Source organism: Sus scrofa, chromosome 9 (assembly GCF_054392235.1).
Source record: "Sus scrofa isolate SSC_HxYL_T2T_F1_AM1 chromosome 9, Sscrofa_HxYL_maternal_Yorkshire_Landrace_v2.0, whole genome shotgun sequence".
Lineage (NCBI taxonomy): Eukaryota > Metazoa > Chordata > Mammalia > Artiodactyla > Suidae > Sus > Sus scrofa.
In genome coordinates this window covers 13142623-13163238 of record NC_139391.1, presented here as the reverse complement: position 1 = coordinate 13163238, position 20616 = coordinate 13142623, and the positions used below count along the sequence as shown (strand labels likewise).

The window sequence follows — 20616 nt, the reverse complement described above, 5'->3', positions numbered from 1 at the left end:
CCCCACCCCTCGCCAGGCCTTGGACAGCCCTCAGAGAGCCCTCAGAGAGCCTAAGCAGTAGAGATCATCTAATGGAGTTCAAATAAACACCAGCTTCCTGACAGCTGGCCTCTGAGCAAATTTATTATTGAATTATACTCCTGCGTTTTCAGAACAAGCTGAGCTGACAGGCTACGCCATCAGCTTAAAAGGGGGAGGGGGGGTGTTGGGGAACAGGGAGAAAGACAAAGATAAATTACCCTGATGGAAGATGGAAGAAGGTAAAGACCCTGCTTCCTCCAAAATGTCAGCCATTATATATTATTCATGTTGGTTTTTAAAAAAAAAAAAAATACCTCCCCACCTTGGACTGAATGTTTGTGATGATAAAGCAACTAGGTGAATTTAATTCAGGATGCAGGCAGCAACTTCGCACATCATCCCGATGAGCGGCTAACAACTCCTCCTCTGCCACTTGATCATCCCTTTATTGATTCCAAAACCGAATTACGATCTCTGTTTGCTTTGTTGCCGGCGCTTTTCCCTCGCTGTCCATCACAGGAAGCATTAGCAGATGGTGCTGCGCTGAAGCGGAAACCACTCAGGGTTTGGAGAGGGAGGGTCTGCCTTCAAGTCCCTGGGCAAGGGAGAGCAAGCGACCTTGGGCGAGCCGGGCTCAGTTTCTTCATCTAGAATGTGGGCTCCTTCCCACGCTGCAGGGTGTTTGGAAGACCGGGTGAGATAAAAACATCCAGGAAGCCCAAGAGCTGGTGCATTACACACGTTCAGTAATAATACCGAATATTTACCGAGGATGCTCCATGTGTCAGGCATGGTTTTAAGTGCTTTGTAAGTTTCATAATTAGGAACACCTATCTCCCCCAAACCATAAGACATAGGGAGGTGACTACCTTTATTTTATAAATGGGAAACTGAGGCACAGAGAACTTAAGTAACCTGAACCAGGACAGAGGGCTCGGAAACGGCGGAGCCAGCATTTGAAGCCAAGCCGATTGGCCCTGGAGCCCATGTGCTGAGCCGCTCTTCAGCTCTGCTGGGTCTTGTATATTCCCACCTCCACAGCTTCGGTTTGGAAATCTGTACAGCATGGCACTGGGACAAATGTGCAACCCCAGCTGGCCCTGACTTTCTAATACTGCACAACACAATCAAAAGCTGAAGTGCAGAAGTTCCCCTTGTGATTCAGTGAGTTAAGAGTCCGACACAACACCCATAAGGATGCAGGTTCGATCCCTGGCCTCACTCAGCGGGTTAAGGATTGGCATAGGTCACAAATATGGCTTGGGTTTGGTGTTGCTATGGCTGTGGTGTAGGCCAGCAACTGCAGCTCTGATTCACCCCCTAGCCTGGGATCTTCCAAATGCTGCAGGTGTAGCCTGAGGAGGAAAGAAAAGAAAAAAAAAAAAAAAGCTGACATACTTCAGAGCATGGCAGCAAGGCTTGAATTTGAGCCCCACTCCTCACCAGCTGTGTGACCTGGGATAAGTCTCTTAATCACTCTGTGCTTCAGTTTCCTCCTCTGTCGTATGAGGATCTTAGCTTGGTACCTCGTGAGGATGTCTGAGTATCAAGGGAGATAGAAAATACTTAGGTGTCAGAGCAGTAAGCATTCAGCACATGTTAGTGGCTGTTGTCACTTCCAGCAAGAGTTAGTGTCAGCGTTGGCAATGACATTTGCATTCCTGTAGGTTTCAGTGTCATCATGAGAATGAGAAGACCACTGAGAACCTCCGCCTGAAGCATTTACTGGAGTTGTGTAGTGGATGCAGCCTCCCGGCAGCGTGGCAGGCGGAGGGGAAGGGACCTTTGCAATCATCAGTCCTTTGTGGTAGAAGAGGGAGCTGAGAAGCCAGAGAAAGCTCTTGGCTCATCGAGGGGGTAGCAGAAGCTTGAGTCCCAGAGAGCCAGGGGTCCTCAGTGAGGCTCTCTCAAGCAGCGATTCCAGTGTCTGAGAGTCAGGGACTTTGCTGCATTTCCATCCAACACTGATACTGTCAAGCAGTGTGAAGGTGCAGTTCTGGAGAACCAGCCACGCCTCACGTTACCGACAGTATCCTCGATGGAGACATAAGACGAGGACTCACCAGACACCTCTGCAGGGAGTCTAACTGGCCCTTTGTCCGATCCTGGACGTGTCAGGAGCTGGCCTCAAGTGAGCTGCACAGCGAGAGACTGTGCTGCCGGGCAATGCTCCCCCCAGGCCAGGTTCCAGCAGAAGAGAGAGATCTGCCTGCCCCCACCCCTGCCTCTGCCTCCTGCTCCCACCACTGCAGGGCCCTGTGACACTGCCCTGTGGGTCCAGCCTGCGGGTTTCTAGGACCAACCCCAATCTGGGCAGAAGGGCTTGGAGCAACCCCAGCTGCTCAGCCTCAGGTCCTCCTACTGCCTGACCCTTTCCAGGCCAGCTCTGTCACATGGGTATCTGTCTTGTCCCAGAATCCAAACCTCGTTTTCTATCCCTAAGTTCCTGACCTAAGTGGCCTAGCAGCCCTGCCACCCAAAGACTCAGGCCTTGCCTCCCCTTGCCAGGCGCCCCAGCCCTGGGTCTGGAGCTCACCCCTGCTCTGCTTAGGAACCTGGGCATTGTTACCCGGTGACATGCAGGACATCCACCTCCCGCTGCCCCTGGGAGCCCCTCCAACCCTGCCTGTCCCCTTCAGAGCCTCCTCCCCTGCCCCTGAAGGACTGCCTGGCCATTGCTCTGCACCTCAGGTCCAGCCTGCTGAGCTGGACATACTGCAGCCCCTTTCCGTGTCTCTGCCAGCACCAGCCCTACCCCCAGGAAGTGGGTCTCACTGTGGCCCCTTCTAGTCTCCCCTTTCCCGGTAGAGCTGCAGAAACCTCCCTTTTCTGGGGGAAGCAGGACCTGTCCTGTGCCTTAACAGTCACGAAATGAACTTGTCCCTGAGAGACTCTGGATCACATTTTCGCAGAGCTGCTTTTTTTCTAGCAGCACAAGCCGTCTCCTAAGGAATCCTCTTAGAGGCAGGCCTCTAGCTGCATAGCCCAGAGACCAGCCAGTCTAGACATGGACACACCTTCCCTGTCCCCAGGCACGCGGTCAGTGCTTCTGGGCCGTGTCCCCCATTCCGGGCAGCCCTATCACTCAAGATCAGGAGGCTCACTCCTCCGGGAAGATTGGTACTGGCCAGCCTCTCTCCGCCCTGCATCTCCTTTGCCACAACCAGTGGATGCCCTTCTCTGGAAACACAGCGTCATGAGCAGTCAGGGGCTCTGTTGGTGTATGCACCTTTGTGGGCTAGCGGGAAATATTCCAGAGGATTCCTAGGGGAAGCGACTCAGCCCAAAGCATCAGCATTCAGCAGCCAGGTTGCCCCCAGGCTTGAGTGATCAGCCTGGGAGCTCAGTGTTCCCTGCATGTCTAAAGTAGCTCAATAGCCACAGGAAGTAAGATCACAGAACTGGCTTCTGGGCTCTGCAGGAGGCAAACCCAAGGGCCCAGGAGATAAAAGAGTAACCGCTGGGCCCTCTTGTCATCGGACGCCCCCAGGTGGTGTCAGAGTGTCATAGCAGACCTGTCGATGCCCAGCCATGGTGGGTGATGGAGGGGGCTGCACCCACCTCTAGGGACCACATGCCTCACCTGTATATGAGGGGCTTGGACTCATCACCCAAAGGACCCTTCTAGTGAAAAGCTAAACTTCTCTTCATCCGAGGACGTCTCTGCATATCTTCTTTCCTTCCCCTAGACATACACAAAACAGTCCAAGAGGAAAAGCTTTTTCTGTCGTGAACTGGAATTCTTCCCAGGGATATTCCTTTCACATACCCAGCAACTGATCTGGAAGCTTCTGATGGAGCCTAAACGAACCCAACGCCAAATGGAAGAGCAGGGTGCGGGTACTTGGGCCGGGCCTGGTGCTTGATGCTCGTCGTGGGGGTGTTTGTGTATTGTCCTGGAATGATCTGGTAGGCAGCACCCCTTTTTAGCCCCCTGCTAGCTTAACTTCCAGACACAAGGATTTAAGTCAAATCGTATTCATTCCAGGAGGTGAGTTCCTCACACACAGGGACTCTGGCTCATCTATTGTTAGTAGTTGAACTGCTTAGAGCACAATGGAAAATGAAACAGAAGCTGTTGGCACGGCCGCCTTCTGGTTTCCATGAGTACGAAAAAGCATGAATAAATGTTTTCCCTGTCACCCAGCACTGTGTATAACACACAGTAGGTGCTCAGTTAAAGTTTCAGTAACTGAACCCTGTTCTCATTTACCAGGCCTTTGTCTGTGTTTCTCTTCCCCCAGCCAATATATATATACACACACACATGCTTTTTCCGCTTTGGGCTGTGTAAAATAACTGTATTCATATTTTCCCTGCCATTGTCTTTTTCCATTCACTTAGGTGCTCTTCATTTTATTGCTTGACTCACAATTGAGTGCATATTAATAGACCTACTCCTGTGCCGAGCAGTGGCATTAAAGAAGTGAAAAGGACAGAGTCGTTCCTCCCAGCTCTAGAAAAGATAAGGTGTTTGAACAAACGGACACACTGGGATCAGTACAGTGTGCTTTATTCACCTTTGGGGGGGGCACCTTTTGTCCTTGGAGAATCAGGAAGAGCTTCTCCGAGGAGCAGGCTTTAAAGGAGGGATTCACAGGAATGGAGAGAACAGACATCAGAGGCAAACGAACCAACAACGACAAAGGCAGGGAGGCATGGAAACGCACACCAGGGCAAGGAGCTGAGGTGGCATTTAACATGGCAGCAGCACAGGATGTGAGAATGGAGAAACAAGACGTGCGCCTGATGAGGCGGGCGGGGGCCAGATCCCGAAGGGACTTTGCCTGCCAAGCTAAAGAGTTTGAACGTTTCTGGACACTATGGGATACCACAGAAAGTGACATGGATGGCACAGCAATGGCATGGTAAACTAAGAGTGGCAAAGGGTGGAGAGTTGGGGGTCTTAGCTCTGCAAGGTGCCTCAAGGGAAGATCTGGTCTAACTCCCTGACGTCCAGCACGTCAGAACCTTATTAAATGGGAAGTGATCGGGTTAAGTTCCATTGGTTTGCACCTAAGGTCATTGAAAAACAAACAGAGCAAACATTGGAAGAGCTTTAAAAAAAAGTTCTAAAGGATGAAACACAACTAGAAGTTGGCTTTCGAATATAATCCTACAGAGCATATTAGAGTTTATTTCCATAGAAAGAAGTCACAGACGCACACCGACGTAACTCTAGTGCCGTACAGTGATCCCAAGGTGGGTGCCCAGTGTGGTCCATGAGGTACAGGGAGAGAATATTAGACCGTCTATCTGTATCTACTTTTTATCTTTAAAATGAGAAAGAATGACTGTTTACATGTATGAAACACTAGCTTTGATCTGCTTCCTTGGTCCCTGTGTCACTTGGTTATGTGTCTGGATCAGCACACAAGGTATTCTGGAGAAATGAGGATCTACCCCGTAGATTTCCTGGTTTATTCTAGAGCATTACAGCATGACTGTGGTGTGTGTGTGTGTGTGTGTGTGCACGCGCGCACGCGTGCATGTGCGCATGCACGTGTATATAAAATCTAACTTTAACCAAACTTACATATAAAATGGTGTCAAGTAGCACGAAAGGATTTTTGCAAAGCTAACTACAGGTCAGAGATAATTCAGAACAAGTATAAGCAGGAGGTCCCACTGTGGCTCAGCAGTTAGGAACCCGACTAGTATCCACAAGGATGCAGGTTTGATCCCAGGCCCCGCTCAGTGAGTTAAGGAGCCAGTGTTGCCATGAGCTATGGTCTGAGTCACAGACACGGCTCGGATCTGGCATTGCTGTGGCTGTGGTGTAGGCCAGCAGCTGCAGCTCCAGTTCATCCCCTATCCTTGGAACCTCCATATGCCATGGGCGCGCCCTCCCCCCACAAAAGACCAAGTATAAGCAGGCTTTCAAATGGCAGAGCCGATACTTCTGCTCCTTGTACAGTCTTCCTCTTTCCACTATGAGATTAAAAATAATGATCATTCTCATCAGACCTAACGGAAAGGAAACCAAAAGATCCAAAATTATCAAGACGATTAATTGAAATATTTTTTGTCCATTAAACCTTGCACCAGGCATGCGTTATGCTTTCCAGTATTGGCTGATGATGATAGTACAGGTGTATGTAGCTTCCTGCACAAAAGTGTTTTCAGAGTGGGTGTGGAACCACAAAGAGTTTGCAGAGTCCTGCTCTGATGATGTTAACTCAGATTGTTTTGGCAGCTAAAACAGATTGAGATTCTTGGTAATCTAGGCATGTATCTCTCTGTGTCAGATGGCAAGTGGCCTGAGAGGGGAAGTGACTCTCCTGAGTTCTCATGGATAGTAAGTGGCATCCTGAACTGGAGTCCTGGCTCCCCAGTCACCCTTGCGAGAATGGGCAGGTCCTTTAGTGTCTCGCCTCTACAATGAGAAGCGTGAGAGAGACGATCTGGAAGGTCTCTCCCAACATGTCATGACTCGTGGGTTCCTAAGACCACGTGTGTAGGTGGGAGACGACAGGATGGAAAAGCTGGTTGGCAGAGCACTGAGAGGGAAAGCCGGGCCAGAAGGCTGCAGAGCGCCCTGTGTGCGCCCCGCGGGGCCAGGCTGGAAAGAAGGACTCAGAGGCTACAGAGGGAACAGACTCAGGCTTTGACTGGGAACCCCCTGGATGGGGGTCCCTTGACAAGCCATCAGGTGGGGCTTCTCACATGGGCCCAAGGAAGGTTCGTTTAAGACGCTGGATAAAGTGCAGTAGATGCTGGAAAGATCCCCAGTCAGCAGGAATCGGCAGAAAACCGTTTTAAGGGTTGGTAGAAGTCAGGCACATAAATCTGTTTAAAGTATGTAATGAAACAGAGTGATTGGCATAACCAGTAGTGGCACAGGGTAGCAACTACTTTAAAAGAGAGAAAGGCTAAAGTTACCTTTTTCCACCTGGGTCTCAAGTGACGAGTCCCGTTTCTGGAACACCAGCTTCATGCTGTCTCCACTTCTTAACCCAAAGGTGAGAACTGCAGTTTTTCTTCCTTCACCTTCCTCTGTCTGCTTGTGCAATGCACACTGAATAGCAACTCTAACTTAATTTCTGGCATTCTTCTTTCTTTTTTTTTTTTTTTTAAGTTTTTCAAAACCTTAAATGTGTAGAAAAGGAAGCTGTAGAATCACAGGGGTAGGGCTGCAGGTGGAGGCGGGCGGAGCCTTGGGATGCAGCTGGCTGGGACCAATGAGAAGGGCCCAGCCCCTGCAGCGCTCTGTTCCCGGGCTGTATCCCTGTCAAGGACAGGCAGCTCAGAGCTCTTGGGTATCTCCCTCACCTTCAGTTACAGAAACACATCGGTTCTTTCTTCATTCCGTGGATAATTTATCAAGAGCTTCCTCTGCACCATGCATTCACATTCCAGGGCAAACCCCTGTGGGGGGCAGAGGTTTTCTTTTGCCCTTGCAGCAGCGAGTAGCACCCATGCTCAGGGCTGGCAGTACAGCAGTGAGGGCCATGTGGTCCCTGTCTTCAAGGAGCTCATGCTCCGGTGGAGGAAAAAAATTGGGCCGATAGTGTGACAACACTCAGAGTCTTTGCAGAGGCAGCCCGGGAGGTGCAAAGGCTGGAGTACCGCTCCAGGTGGGTCCTGAGGGTGAGCAGTGGTTTTCAGGTAAAGAGGGTGGGTGGAAGTTTCCACGTAGAGGGAACCATTCAGAAGGAAGTCTAAGGGTGGTGTGAGCTCCATTAGGACGCCGAAGCCGCATGTGGTAGGGCTGCTTGAGCTTGACTGAGGAGCACCAGATTAAAACCATCATACATCCTGCCTTACATCCGGCTGGGGCAAACTTCAGCCCGCGTGGACGGATGAGAGGGTGGAGGTCCCAAGAGGCTGGGTGACGCTCCAGGGTCATAGAGTCAGTTATCAGAGCCAGACCTGGGAGCGGACTCCCACTCCTCCGTCCACTTCTCCCTGAATGGCAGCCGAGGTGACTTTCTCATTTGCTTGGTTCTGTTTCACCAGGGTCGTGTCTCTCCACCAGTTTCCTCCCGTGATTCTCAAACCTGGCAGCCGTCCCCAGGAAGCAGTCAGGCAGCTCTTCCCCTTGCTGGCGTCGGCCAGGGCACCTCAGTCGGGCCCTGAGTGTATGGGTGGCTCAGTGCCAGCATGTTCGATGCCCCTCTTGGCCTGGCACGCGTGCTCCTTCCTGGCAGAGTTCACCCATCCTAATTGCTCATTTTGTATCCCAGCTGCCTGACATATGCCAAACCCATGTGTTGACTCACGGGTGTCAGAGACGGCAACACTCAGGCGTTTCAGCCTGGCTTGGGTGAGCTCAGCCAGCAACTGGGGGCTGCAATTTGTGTATTTCTCTAACCCTAGCACCTGACACAGAGCCTGGCTTAGAGGAGGTGCCCCATTTTATAAAGTAAGTGCATTTTAGTGACTGCTGGTCCATCCTATAGCAGTGATAGGAAGCACCTGGAAATGAGTCCTAGCTTCGCGTGTCAGCTCAGCTGGTTGCGTTCTTTGCTGTATGACCTTGAGCAAGTCTGTTCTCTGAGCTCAGGCGCGTGATCATTTCTCAGCCAACAAACAGTCGCCGAGCGATTTCGCGTGCTCCCCCGGGACTCGGAGCTGGAAGCCTCTGAGACAGCCGTGTCCATGTGCGTGCTGTCACTACACGGCAGTCACATCATGGAGAACTACTCGGCAGGTTTAGGGGCGCTCAGAGAAGGGGCGATTCATTGTGCCAGGAAGCCTGGGCACCAGCCTCGCTGGGGTGATGACGGCTTAGCTGGGACCCCGAGGAGGAGTAGGAAAGAACACCCCCAAACCCCGTGATGCCAAGACAGTGACTGGCCAAGGAAAAGCAAAACACGTTAAATGGAGGCCTGGTGACAAAAGGATCCCGTGAGCCAGCTGGGAAGCCGAGTGGCTGACAGTGATTTGCACCCCACGTGCGTGATTTCTCACCAATGTGGCCCTTCCGTTATGGAATTTCACAGTGAGAGCAGCACCTGCTTCTTAGATGCACTGACCTCTAGCGTGAGGGTCAGCGCTCCGGTGGTGGACAGAAGCCGGCTCACACCAGCTCACGGGGACTGCTTATTACATGTTCAGGAATTCCGCACGTTAGTGCTTTAGCACAACTGTTATTAAAAACTGAATTACATGGGTTCTACAATTAAATGAATTATATTAAAAACAAAGGTAGTACATAATCAGAACTCATCCCTCCTTGGTTATGTTACTGTGTTTGACCATCATCTTTGCTCTTGAGTTTATTTAGGTCTGCCGTTTCTCTGTGGTGGAAATACTACCCAGTAGTGTCCTGTTAGCCATTTCTTCCCAACTCTGGGTGCAGTGGCATCTCGTTGATAACCTGAAATGGGCCGCGGGAGAAGTCTTTACACCACAGAAAGAGGCAAATGCTACAAATGAAAGCCACTTTTCTTTCGAGAGCCAATTGATAAATATTCATTAATGTACCAGTGGCGGTATCCGTCTGCAATAAATGGATGAAGACAGACAGCACTCGGAAACCCAGTCTCTTCAGACCTCCCTAGACAAAAACATGTGGCAGGAGACCCATTTCAGAGGCCCCCACGGAGAAGACTCCCCCACCTCCTTTCCTCCAGGGAAGGCTTCCCATTAAACTGGGTTTTCTTGACAACTGGAAGTCATGGTCAAACAGAGGAGGATGAGGGCAGTAATTTTCTCCAGGACTTCAGTCCTGAGCCTGTTTTGGCAGGAGGCCTCTGTGGCCCACAGGGGTAAGGAGTCCATTTAATAGTCTCCAGACTCCAAAGCAATCCACGGGAGCCGGGCTAAAGTTACATCTGCTCTGGCTGGCCGGAGTGGAGGCGACAGGATAGCCAAGTGGTGCTGCGTTCATGTTTCCCAATTATCAGGAAATCTCCAAAGAGATAAATCACAAGAGGCCGAGGGGCAGCAGCCAGGACAGCCCCTCCCCAACGGAGACCACAATACCCAGGGGACTGGGTATTGTCCAGGCAGAATCCGAAGGCACATGTGTCAGGGGGAGGCTGGAGAGGAGCCAGCACCAGGAGATGAGATCTGTTCGTAATTGGAAGGACAAAGTTCCAGCAATAAGAAATTCAATTTTCCTCCATTAAAGAAAGCATCTCTCAGTACAGGCTGAATTCAGTTGATAGAATGAATCTCTCCCATTAGCGGAGAGATAATTTCACATAAATATATTGGGAGACCTTCAGAGCAGGGATGAGAGTCTTTGCTGAGCCTCACCCGCTTAACTTCTTTGCCATGTAATTGCATTTAGACCAAGGGCCTCGGAAGGAAACCACTGACTGAATTAACATTAACCAGATTGTGTGCAGGGAGGTGGGGGCGGGTGGGCGTGGGGCCCTCGATGCATTGTGGGTGGTGGTTCTTGCCTTCAGAAAGGACGAGCTGACACCGGTGTGCCCAGCTGCTTGCAAGCCTGGTGTTAATTGCTTTTCTCATCAAACAGAGAAAAGTTTATCACTCTAGGAAGGTAGAGATGTAGGTACCTAATAAAGCAGAGGCTGAGTTTGAGATCTTTTTTTATCAATGCACGAAGGCCGCGCCAGTAGCTCTTCCCCAGGCTAGAAAACAGAGGTAAAAGGAGGAAGTAGTCTGGACAACAGCGCCTGCGTCTTGGCCTGAGGTTTGTCTTGTCAACCAGGACTGTCCCTCCAGCGCCCTGATCCCCTAGGACGTTGCCACCAGTAGGCATCTTCACTCCCACCTGCTGCCAGTGGCGTACAGCCTGGCCTAGAGCTGGATCCAGGGTGTGAGGCCTGGGCTCGAGGCCTGGGCTCAAGGCCTGGGCTCAAGGCCTGGCTCTGCCCCCACCTCCCCCTGTGGCTCTTGGAGCAAGTAACATGACATCTGGGGCCCCCACATCATCCTCTCCTTCCACTAACTCAGTGACTTTCCAACTGGCTTTGCTCTGGCTTCTCCAGAAACTAAGACTCCACAGAGTTGCCCTCAGAATCACCCCAAGAGGTGAAGGGGGCCCCCCAACCTCTCCTTCATCTGGAGCAGATCTCACTTTTCTTTGTTTTTCCACTTGGGCCTCCGTATGAAATCCCATCTGCTGGAGAGAGAGTCTCTGAAACATTTGAGGAACCATCGCTCGACATGATCCTGCATCGTCCCAGTTATTCACTCCACCTGCCATTTTTGGTCTTTTCCTTTAAACAATCACTTGGTACTTGTTAGGTGTTTCTGGGCGCTCGAGAGAGAAAAAAAAGAAACAGACCTTGACTCTGGCCTCCAAGAGCTCATGACCTCCTGAAGAGGAGAGGCATGGGCAGCGTGGCAGGGTGTCAAGGGGTTTGTGCCAGATTTTGGAAGAGAGTGACTAGCTCTAATTAGAGGCATGAAGAAAGGCTCCAGGGAGGTGTCCTCTGAATCTGAGTCCTAAAGGGTGAGAATGTTGGGAATGGGGTGCGAGAATGACATCCGAGGCAGATGGAAGAACTGCACAGACACAGAGACTTTAAACCACATTTTGCCTGGCAAGTTTGGGAAACGCAAACGGCCTGTTGCCTGGAATTTGGAAGGAGGGTGGGAGGGGGATGTTGGGAGAGGTGACAGTTTCCAGAACCCACTCCAAGAGGACACCAGCATCTGCCCTTCTCCAATACCAGGTGAGAAGCACTCCCCTCTGCCCTGTTTACTGTCTTGAGTGTCCACTTCCAATGAGATTGTCATTGGCGAGTGTAACCATTGCCATTTGGGGAGCTTCCTCTGTACAAGGATGAACGAATAGAGACTCAGAGAACGGTGGCAAAGCTAGGACTTGAACCCAAGTCATGTGAGTCCAACTTCACATGCGTAACTACCCGGTACTGCCCCTCCAGATCAGCTTTGTCTCTTTCTAGCATCATGCGGCATTCTTAGAAAATAATCTCTAAGCGAGATATCTGAAAACATCTCCCAATAACAACTAATACTTCGATGCCTTAAATTGAGGTGGTATTAAAAAGAAGAAGAAGGTGTTCATCTGGAGTGGGTACCATGAGCTGCCGGGTGCTGAGATACGTCTCAGTGACTTGTCTTCTGTCTCTGACCTCCAGGGGTTCCCTGCCAGCCGGGTTTGAAAAGTAGCTCATGTTACTCTCTCTTTTCTACCCACAGGCATGCCTGTGTCATTCGAGGCCAAGTAATGACCTCGGACGGGACCCCGCTGGTTGGTGTGAACATCAGTTTCGTCAATAACCCTCTCTTTGGATACACGATCAGCAGGCAAGACGGCAGGTGAGAGGCCTTTTGCGGACCAGGGTTGGGGAAGGCCCTGCTCTTGGGGTCCTGCCACATAGCTGCTGCTGGAAGGACAACGTGCGAAGGATGGGACTCTGAGTCAGAGGACCTGAATTCACAGGCCCAGCCCTGTAGCTCACTAGCCGTGTGGCCCTGGAGCGGACGCCGGCCCAAGTCCCTTTGACTCTAAATGAAGCAGGTTCTTCTCATGTGGTTCTCAGAGTAAGCCTGGGGCACCTTATGCATTTTGTCCTGGTCTGTGGCTTATGCTATGAAATACTGTCACATGGACCACTTTCTACAAACCAGACAGTTCCGGAAGTCTTAGCATTCCTGCCGCATGGTGGCCATCTGCAACCACCCAGGTCTGTGGATGCCCCTGCGTGATGCAAGAACCCTGACCTTCAGCCTGGATGAAGAAAAGTTTCTTTAATCACTCTAGCTCTCCCATTTGCTGCCCAGGGGTTCTTGGACAAATCTCCTCGCCTCTCTGGGCCTCGGCTTCTTTATCTGTTAAATGGTCTTAACAGTCTCTTCCGCAGTGGGGGTGAGGATTCAGTTCTGTGGTGGCTGGAGAGGCACCGTGCACACAGGAGGTGTTTTATACATCTCAGTTCCCTGCCCTGCTCTGTTTCATTGCTGTGTCTTCAGGGTCTAACACGTAGTAAGTATACAAGAAATATTAGCGAGGTATTAGCATTTCAAATCGAGACGGCGACGTTTCCCGTCCCAGCCATGAGACCCTTTTGGAAAGAGGGGGAGGGGGAGGAGGGAAGTGGGATATTTAGGCTGTCAGTGGTGACGCGTCCTCTATTTTTAATAAAATCAGGTGGTGGCAGTCCATCTGGCTGAGTGTGAGCCCATAAGGTTGATTTTCACTCTGTGTTGGAAACTGTGCTCCAGGCTGATTGATTTTAGCACCTCTTTAATCCAATCTCAGATGTGAACATGTCCCGGCCGAGGTGATAATGAAGCAGAGCCTCATCTGTTTGTAGACACGTGCGCCTCTTAGACGGGCTCGGCAGGCTGGGCATGGAGAGCCCTCTGCCGCCCCGTCTCCTTCCCCTCCCTGTGAAGGGGGAGGGACCCAGCTGGGACTGGGACGGGTTCGTGGCCAGTCCCCAAGGGCCATCCGTCTGGGCCAGGCCACCGTTCCCCAGAAGCACCTCAGTGCAGACTTGCAGTACAGCGGGGAGACCTCTTGCTCAGGCTCTTCACCGCCTCCCAGCTCGGGGGCGCCTGCCTGCTGGAAATGGCAGATGTGAACATCCTAGGCAGCAGATACCCGGACCCCATTATTACCTGCTGTGGAACAGTCACCAAAAAGGCGCCACGGGGACTGCTCTTTTTGCCATAAAACTTGTCCATCATTCCTGCGAGATGGAGAATCGTCCACCCCTGGCCTCCATGCTTCGGGGGGTAGAGGGGTTGAGTAAGCTCTGGGGTCCTTGGAGAAAAGCCCACTTAGCATCTCCAGGCTTTGACTCCTCCTGCCATGCTGTCCCATGAGAGTGTGGGCATCCTGGGCAGTAAGTCTCTGCCTATTTCCTGCGCCAGCCTGCTGAACCACATCCAGGTGGCCAGAGTTGCTACCTCCTGAGCTTGCATCTCAGAACAGTTCTTAGCAATGCATCAGGGGACGTCCGTTTTCTTCCCAGCTTAGACCCTGCAGACTGTGTGGGAAAGTCATCACTTATTGTCCAAGGGTCTGAAGATCCCCGTTTGCCTTGTGTGATTGGGTAGCATCTTGCCAGTTTTCCCTCCACCTCATTCCCAGCTCCCCTTTGTTCTTACCTCTCATACCTCGGGAGAAACTAACCTGTAGATAGCAGTCCCTGCAAATCCGGGCCAGGTCTAATTCATCTCTGTATTCCTCACCTTCCAGGCAGGGACCATGAGACTTGCCTTTGTCCAGGTCCCCCATCCACCCCCACACAGACAGACACACGCGCGTGCGCGCACTGCATTTCCACACCTCACGTCTTCACAAGAGCTCACAGACAGAAAACAGTGGCAGAGAAGTTAGCCAAAGAGATCACTGAAAGGACGGGAAGTAGACGTCATAAGAAAAATTTTAAAAGAATGGCACCCAAGAGAAGCAGTTCAGCCTGGTTGAATTGAAAGATGGGATTATACAGCGCCTGAAGCCCGGGGAACAGAGCCCTGTGCCTCCCCATCCACTATCTCCTCCGTCTAATTCCTAGCCCTGCCGGGTGTTGACAATCACCAACTGCATCTCGCAGGAGGAGCCAGAGGCTCAGGCAGGTGACGTAACTTGCCGGTGGAGTCAGGAGCAGGGCTTAGACGGGCCCTCACTGTTCGGGCTTCATCGGAGAAGCAGCCATTCCCTTGGAGGGCGAATTCACACCATGTCCACAGTGAGGTTTCCCTCCAGAGGGGCAGGAGCCCGTCGCACCCAGCTTTCGGCAAGGCCAGTGCCCCCAGCTGGCCCACGGCCTTGAGAATAGGCCTTCACTCCCTCCGCACACTCAGCCTCTCATGAAGGGAGTTTGTAAGTGGGGCCAACACTCTGATGACAGTTAAAAACATTCTATCGAAGTTCAGATGCGATCTCGTTCTGTGCCAGAAAACTTGTTCCCTGGATGTTTTCCCCAAAGCCTGGATATTCTCCTGGAAAACCAAAGCCTGAACTCTGAGTTCAATGTAAACTCAGAGTTTAGTTTGTATTGGTGTTTCTCTGTCATTACGTATCGCAGGGTCCTGGTAGCCAACGTCTTCTACCCAGAGGTTCGGGGGGCCTAGAAGGGGCTGAGTGAGGAATGGGGAAACAGGTGAAAAGCTTCTGCAAAGGACAGAAGAATCAGGCTTTGGAGCTTAGGGACCCCAATCTGTCTACCAAGAGCAAGGTGGTGGCACTAGGACAAAGCAGTTCAGTGCAAAATCCTTGCAGCTTCTGGAGGAGAGAAAAGCAAGCTAAAGCAGTGAGGCCAGCCCCACCAGGTGTGTTTATCAGGGGATGAAGGTAGGGTCCTGCAGTGGGGTCTCCAAAACCAGCTGCACAGGTAAACATTTGGGTTGAATATCAGTAACAGCCCAAAGTAAGACGGAACTTAGGGTGTTCAGTGTACAGTCAACTCAGAAGAAATGGGCAGCATCATTCATGAGTTTGTTCTATAAACTATAACCAGCAGCCCCGGGCTGGGTTATGGAAAGGCTAAGGGGAATCATCGTCCCCAGGCCTGGGAGTGACCCGGTGATTCCCGGGCAATGTGATGTGGGTAGTTAGGAGGAGTGCACAGGGCCTGGTGGAGACCCAGGGAGGGGACTGGAATTCTGAGCGGGTAAGGAGCAGGAGCCCTCCATGCAAAAAAGCAGGATGAGGACAGGCCTTGAAATGCATCCTCGGAGTTCCCGTTGTGGCTGACTGGGTTAAGAACCCAGTGGTGTCTCTGTGAGGATACGGGTTCAATCCTGGCCTTGCTCAGTGGCCTATGCTGCAGGCTTCAGCCTAGGTCACAGATGTGGCTCAGATCTGGTGTTGCCACGTCTGTGCCATAGGCCAGCAGCTGCCGCTCCAATTCAGTGCTTAGCCTGGAAATTTACCTATTGTCACAAGAGTGGCCATAACAAACAAAGGAAGAGAGGGAAGAAAGAAAAGAAAAGAGAGAAAAGAAAAGAAAAAGGAAAAAGAAAATGCATCTTAAAAGTAACAGCTAAAGGACTTTGTCCAAGGAGACATCACAGCCAGAAAGTGGCAGGTGGGCAGGATCACTGTTCCCAAGTCCTGAAGGACTGTCAGGCCAAGGAAGACCAGATTAAAGGCATCCCATTGGGCAGAACAAAGCACAGTGATTCTGCCTGCTATAAGGAGAGAGACCCAGGCTCAAAAAAACAGTCAGAACTAATCATAATCAGAGATAAAATTACTGTAGAATCATAGAATCGTAATGACTTAAGAATAATCTATTTGAACCTTTGCATTTTACAGATGAGAAAAATTGAGAACCAGAGAGGCTCAGTGACTCACCCAAGATCACACAGCAGCCCATGGCAGAGGAGCCAGGACTAGGCTTAGGGTTCCTAACATCGGGGCAGGGTTTGTTGTGCTTTATGCGCTGAATGCTCACTGGGCTTCAGCTCTGAGAGGCTCTAATTTCCAGGAGCACCACAGCAAAGGGAGGCTCCGCAGCTGTCCTCTGTCCTGGCAGATGGCTCTCTATGGCGGGTTTGGTTTTGGTAAATTCTCTATGGTGATCACTCTCAAAAATTAATCCCTGTCCCTGTTTTGGGCTCCAGTCAAGTCCTTCAGGTTTTAGAGTTTCCCTCAACCAGTGCTCAGATCCCTTGGTGTAATTTTTTTTTCTCTTTTCTCGGCCTCTCTTTCCCCTCCCGCGCTCCTCCTCCTCCCCCTCCCCCCTCCCCCCTCCCCTCCCCGCGTCCCCAAACAGCTTTGACTTGGTCACGAATGGTGGCATCTCCATCACCCTGCGGTTCGAGCGGGCCCCCTTCATCACACAGGAGCACACCCTCTGGCTGCCTTGGGATCGCTTCTTCGTCATGGAAACCATCATTATGCGGCACGAGGAGAACGAGATCCCCAGCTGCGACCTGAGCAACTTTGCCCGCCCCAGCCCTGTCCTGTCTCCCTCCCCGATGACATCCTTTGCCAGCTCCTGTGCGGAGAAAGGCCCCATCGTTCCTGAGATTCAGGTATACTCAGCATTCTTCACTCAGTTTCTCCACTGCTTCCTGTCTCCTGTGGGAGGTGGGGAAGGTTCCCGGGGACAGGAGAAGGCGAGAGCCCACAGGCCACCATCCTGAATCCAGCTGCTCGGCCGCCCCTCGTACACGCGAGCCCTGTAAAGCGCCTGGCACCCGCCCGCCAGCGTAAAATAAACTCCCACTCCCTTTCCCCTCTGCCATCCAGTTCACCTACACTTCCTCCTTCCTCGCCCTTCAGCGTCCCCCCTCTCATTATTCCCGTTAAAAATAGCACTAATAGTTGCCACCAAGGAAAGTGAGAGCGAGAGGCTCCCACCTGTTAGCAGCATCCTAAAGATTCAGTGAGAAAACGTCCTATATCCGGCACCTGCTTAGTGCTCAGTAAATTTTAGCCATTATTATTGTTGAGATTATTTTACACGTGCTGCCTTCATGCCCATTAAGGAGCGCTTGGCTCAGAGCTATACACGCAGTGCTTTAGGTAATTACCAGTGAAAGGAAGTCGTCTGGAGAAATGCATTTTCATCTGAGAGAAATCAAGATAGATGCTTCGCCCAACAAAGCTGTGTGGAGTTGAGTTTCTTCTGCCATCCCAGCTGCTTTTCTAATGGCAGAGGCAAAGACCTTGGGGGGCAGTGTGGGGGGGAGGTCCCAGCCATCCCGCTGGCCTCATGAGCGCTCTGGCAACGGGCAGGGTAACAGTCGCAGGTGCTGGTGGAGCAGAGGGGTCAGACACATTTGTATGTTTCATGCCCCACCGAGCAGGCACTTCTCTCCACCGGGCCCTGCTGAGTGGCTTCAGACGCCAGCGCACAAGAAGGAGACGCACCCTTTTGGAATTCTCCTTGCACCCCCAGGGTGAAACCTCTCTCCTTCAGTGCCGATCTCCTGTCTCAACCACCAGGCCGACCTTTCTTATGAAGTGGTTGTCAGTGGAGACAGCGCTTGCCCAAGAGGGCTGATTTGTCACTCAGCCCTGGTTCAGCTCTAGCGAGGGGTTTTCCCAAGAGCAGGGACGTTGGAACACAGGAGTCGGAAGGTCCCCCTCTCTCTACAGCGCTCCCCGGGCTGGGTGTCTACAAGCCCAGCTGGGTCACAAACCTTGCTTATTATCAGATTCATGAAATACATGAAGCAAGTCCTGTCATTGGCTAGCCTTTGCAAGTACCGGGAGAAAGAGATTTTAAAAGGTAATTTAAGGAAAGTTATTTATGAGAGCATCAGAATGGCACTCGAGCCCTGTTTTGCCTCGAACTTGTGAGCTGAAGTTTAGGAAGACTGCTTTGGTGTAGGTCCACTCCTGAAAATTCCATGTGTTGGGGAGAATGGGGTGGGGCTGGGAGGCCACACCCACCTGTGACATTTTCAGAAGGGAAAAGGCGTTCTTTGCGAAGGCCCAGTTCCCCTGTGAACACGAGAGTAAAACAGTCATGGTCCTTTTAATGGCTATGTTAGCCTCAATAGATTTAATGTCCCCTTCTTGAAACAGAGCCCAGAGCATCAAACGGATAAATATTCTCCACTTTCGCCATGTGCCTGGGCATCTTGGCATGAATTTAAACTTCCCATTTTGGAGCAAAGCCCATTGCACCAGCAGACAGAGCGCTGCCTTCCACACCCCCACCTCTGGCACAGCCTCGAAGCCCGCAGACTCCGTGCGTTGCGTGCACCCGCTTTCTGGGGATGCTCAGGGGTGTTAGCTGCCGCCTGTGCCCCCAGCCCTGCACAGTGGTTTGGTGAACATCTCGTAGCCTCTGCTTATCTTCCTGAGGAGGAGAGCCATTTGAAACAGGTCTCACTCTAGGAAAGTTTTGAGAGAGAGGCAGCTCCTCTTGCCAAGGCAGCTGCCCACGCTGGCCCAAGAGAAAGGTTTTTCTTCATCGCGGCCCTGCTCTCCGCACCACCACCAAAAGCATCGCTGTCCTCCAACTCAGCAACATGTCCTGAGTATCTATTTTATATGCTGGGTGCTTTATATATGTGACCTTACCCAGTCCTCCAACTGACCCAGGAAGGAACTGAGAGTCCGAGGTTCTGCGAGTTTTCTGGGATGACCCGGCTAATGAATGAGAGGGGGCATCATGATACGTATTTGACACGCGTTATCTCAGCCTCTCGTGAATGCGATGAGAGGCGCATGGCCATCCCTGCTCAGAGGAGGAGGCACCTACAGCTCAGGGAGGCAGGGATGTACCACCGACCAGAGAAGCCCCAGAAACCGAGGGGGGGGCGCCTCTGACTCGTTCGCGTCCCCGCCCCTCCCCCTCCCCTTCCCACTCTGCTTCCCCCTGTCCTTCTTCGGGGCTCCCCTCGTTCCTGCTCCCCCTCTCCCCATCCCCTCCTCCCTCTCTTCTTCCTCCTCTGCCTCTGGAACCCCCCGGCGGCGCACGTGGGGCTGCGGCCGGCTTGCCGCCCCCAGGGATCCCGTGACCGTCCCCTGCCGCCCTCTGTCTCCCAGGCGCTGCAGGAGGAAATCGCCATCTCCGGCTGCAAGATGCGGCTGAGCTACCTGAGCAGCCGCACCCCGGGCTACAAGGCGGTGCTGAGGATCCGGCTCACCCACCCGACCATCCCCTTCAACCTCATGAAGGTCCACCTCATGGTGGCGGTCGAGGGCCGCCTCTTCAGGAAGTGGTTTGCCGCAGCCCCAGACCTGTCCTATTACTTCATCTGGGACAAGACGGACGTCTACAACCAGAAGGTGTTCGGGCTCTCGGAAGCCTTCGGTAAGCCGCCCCGCGCAGGGCGCAGCGCCGTCCTCAGAGACTCAGTGAGACGTGGGCACATGGGGCGCTTTTTCCTCCGCTCTTGTTTCCTCCTCCTCCCTTTCGCTTCTCAGACGCGCCCAAGGTCAAGTTGGTCTTCGGGAGCGGCCGGTGACCACCACGACCTAAGAGAATGTACTCAAAGACTGGCACGTGGAACGCTTGACTGTTACAGAAAGGGGGGACAAAGCCAAAAAGGCCCTTGAAGAGCTCTGTGGTGGCCGTGATGGGCTGAGAGGGGTGGCGCCCCAGAGATAGAGCCGGTGGCCATTGCCCCCCACACCTCCCCCCAGCCATCGGGCCTGAGATGACCCGTTAGAAATATGGGAGCCTGGAGTTCCCGTTGTGGCTCAACAGAAACGTATCTGACTCGTATCCATGAGGATGTACGGCCTTGCTCAGGGGGTTAAGGATCCCACATTGCTGTGGCTCTGGCGGAGGCTGGTAGCTGTAGCTCCGATTGGACCCCTAGCCTGGGAACCTCCATGTGCCATGAGTACGGCCTAAGGGAAAAAAAAAAAAAGACCAAAAAAAAAAAAAAAAAAGAAATGTAGGCATCTGGAGCTTCTGGGTTCTTCAGTTTTATTGAGGTGCAAGAGTTAAAATTCCTCCTCCCTCAGAAAGGCTGTTTGGCCTCTTTACCCCTTTCCAGGCAGAGAGTCGCTTTGTTGATGTGACTCCCGTCTTTTTTTAAGATGAAGCCAAAGGTGACATCAGCCTCATGTGAAGCTTTTGTTGGTTTCTTTGTTTTTCACTTAGAATCTAAGGTCTTTACTTAATCTGCAATAAGGTCTTGGCCAAACGATTCCGGGGCTCTGGAGAGTTCTTGCCAGAATAGGCCTTAAAGCCCCAAACTTTCCAGGAGTCAAGGAGGCCCAGACCTTGGCTGGGCTCCTCTCAGCTTCCGGGCTAGGGCAGGGTGCCGAGAAGGGTTCGG

The 20616-nt window shown here is 52.1% G+C and overlaps 1 protein-coding gene across 50 annotated transcripts in view; it reads left to right on the top strand.

The window, feature by feature from the left end:
- Window positions 1–20616, top strand: part of TENM4 (teneurin transmembrane protein 4) — a 2941714-nt gene that overhangs the window by 2852099 nt on the left and 68999 nt on the right. For all 50 annotated transcript variants that reach the window (XM_084975397.1, XM_084975391.1, XM_084975384.1 and 47 more), the window contains 3 exons: window positions 12109–12228; window positions 16641–16902; window positions 19373–19640. In XM_084975397.1, the coding sequence (XP_084831523.1) occupies window positions 12109–12228; window positions 16641–16902; window positions 19373–19640 (650 nt within the window). The remainder of the gene's footprint in view (window positions 1–12108; window positions 12229–16640; window positions 16903–19372; window positions 19641–20616) is intronic.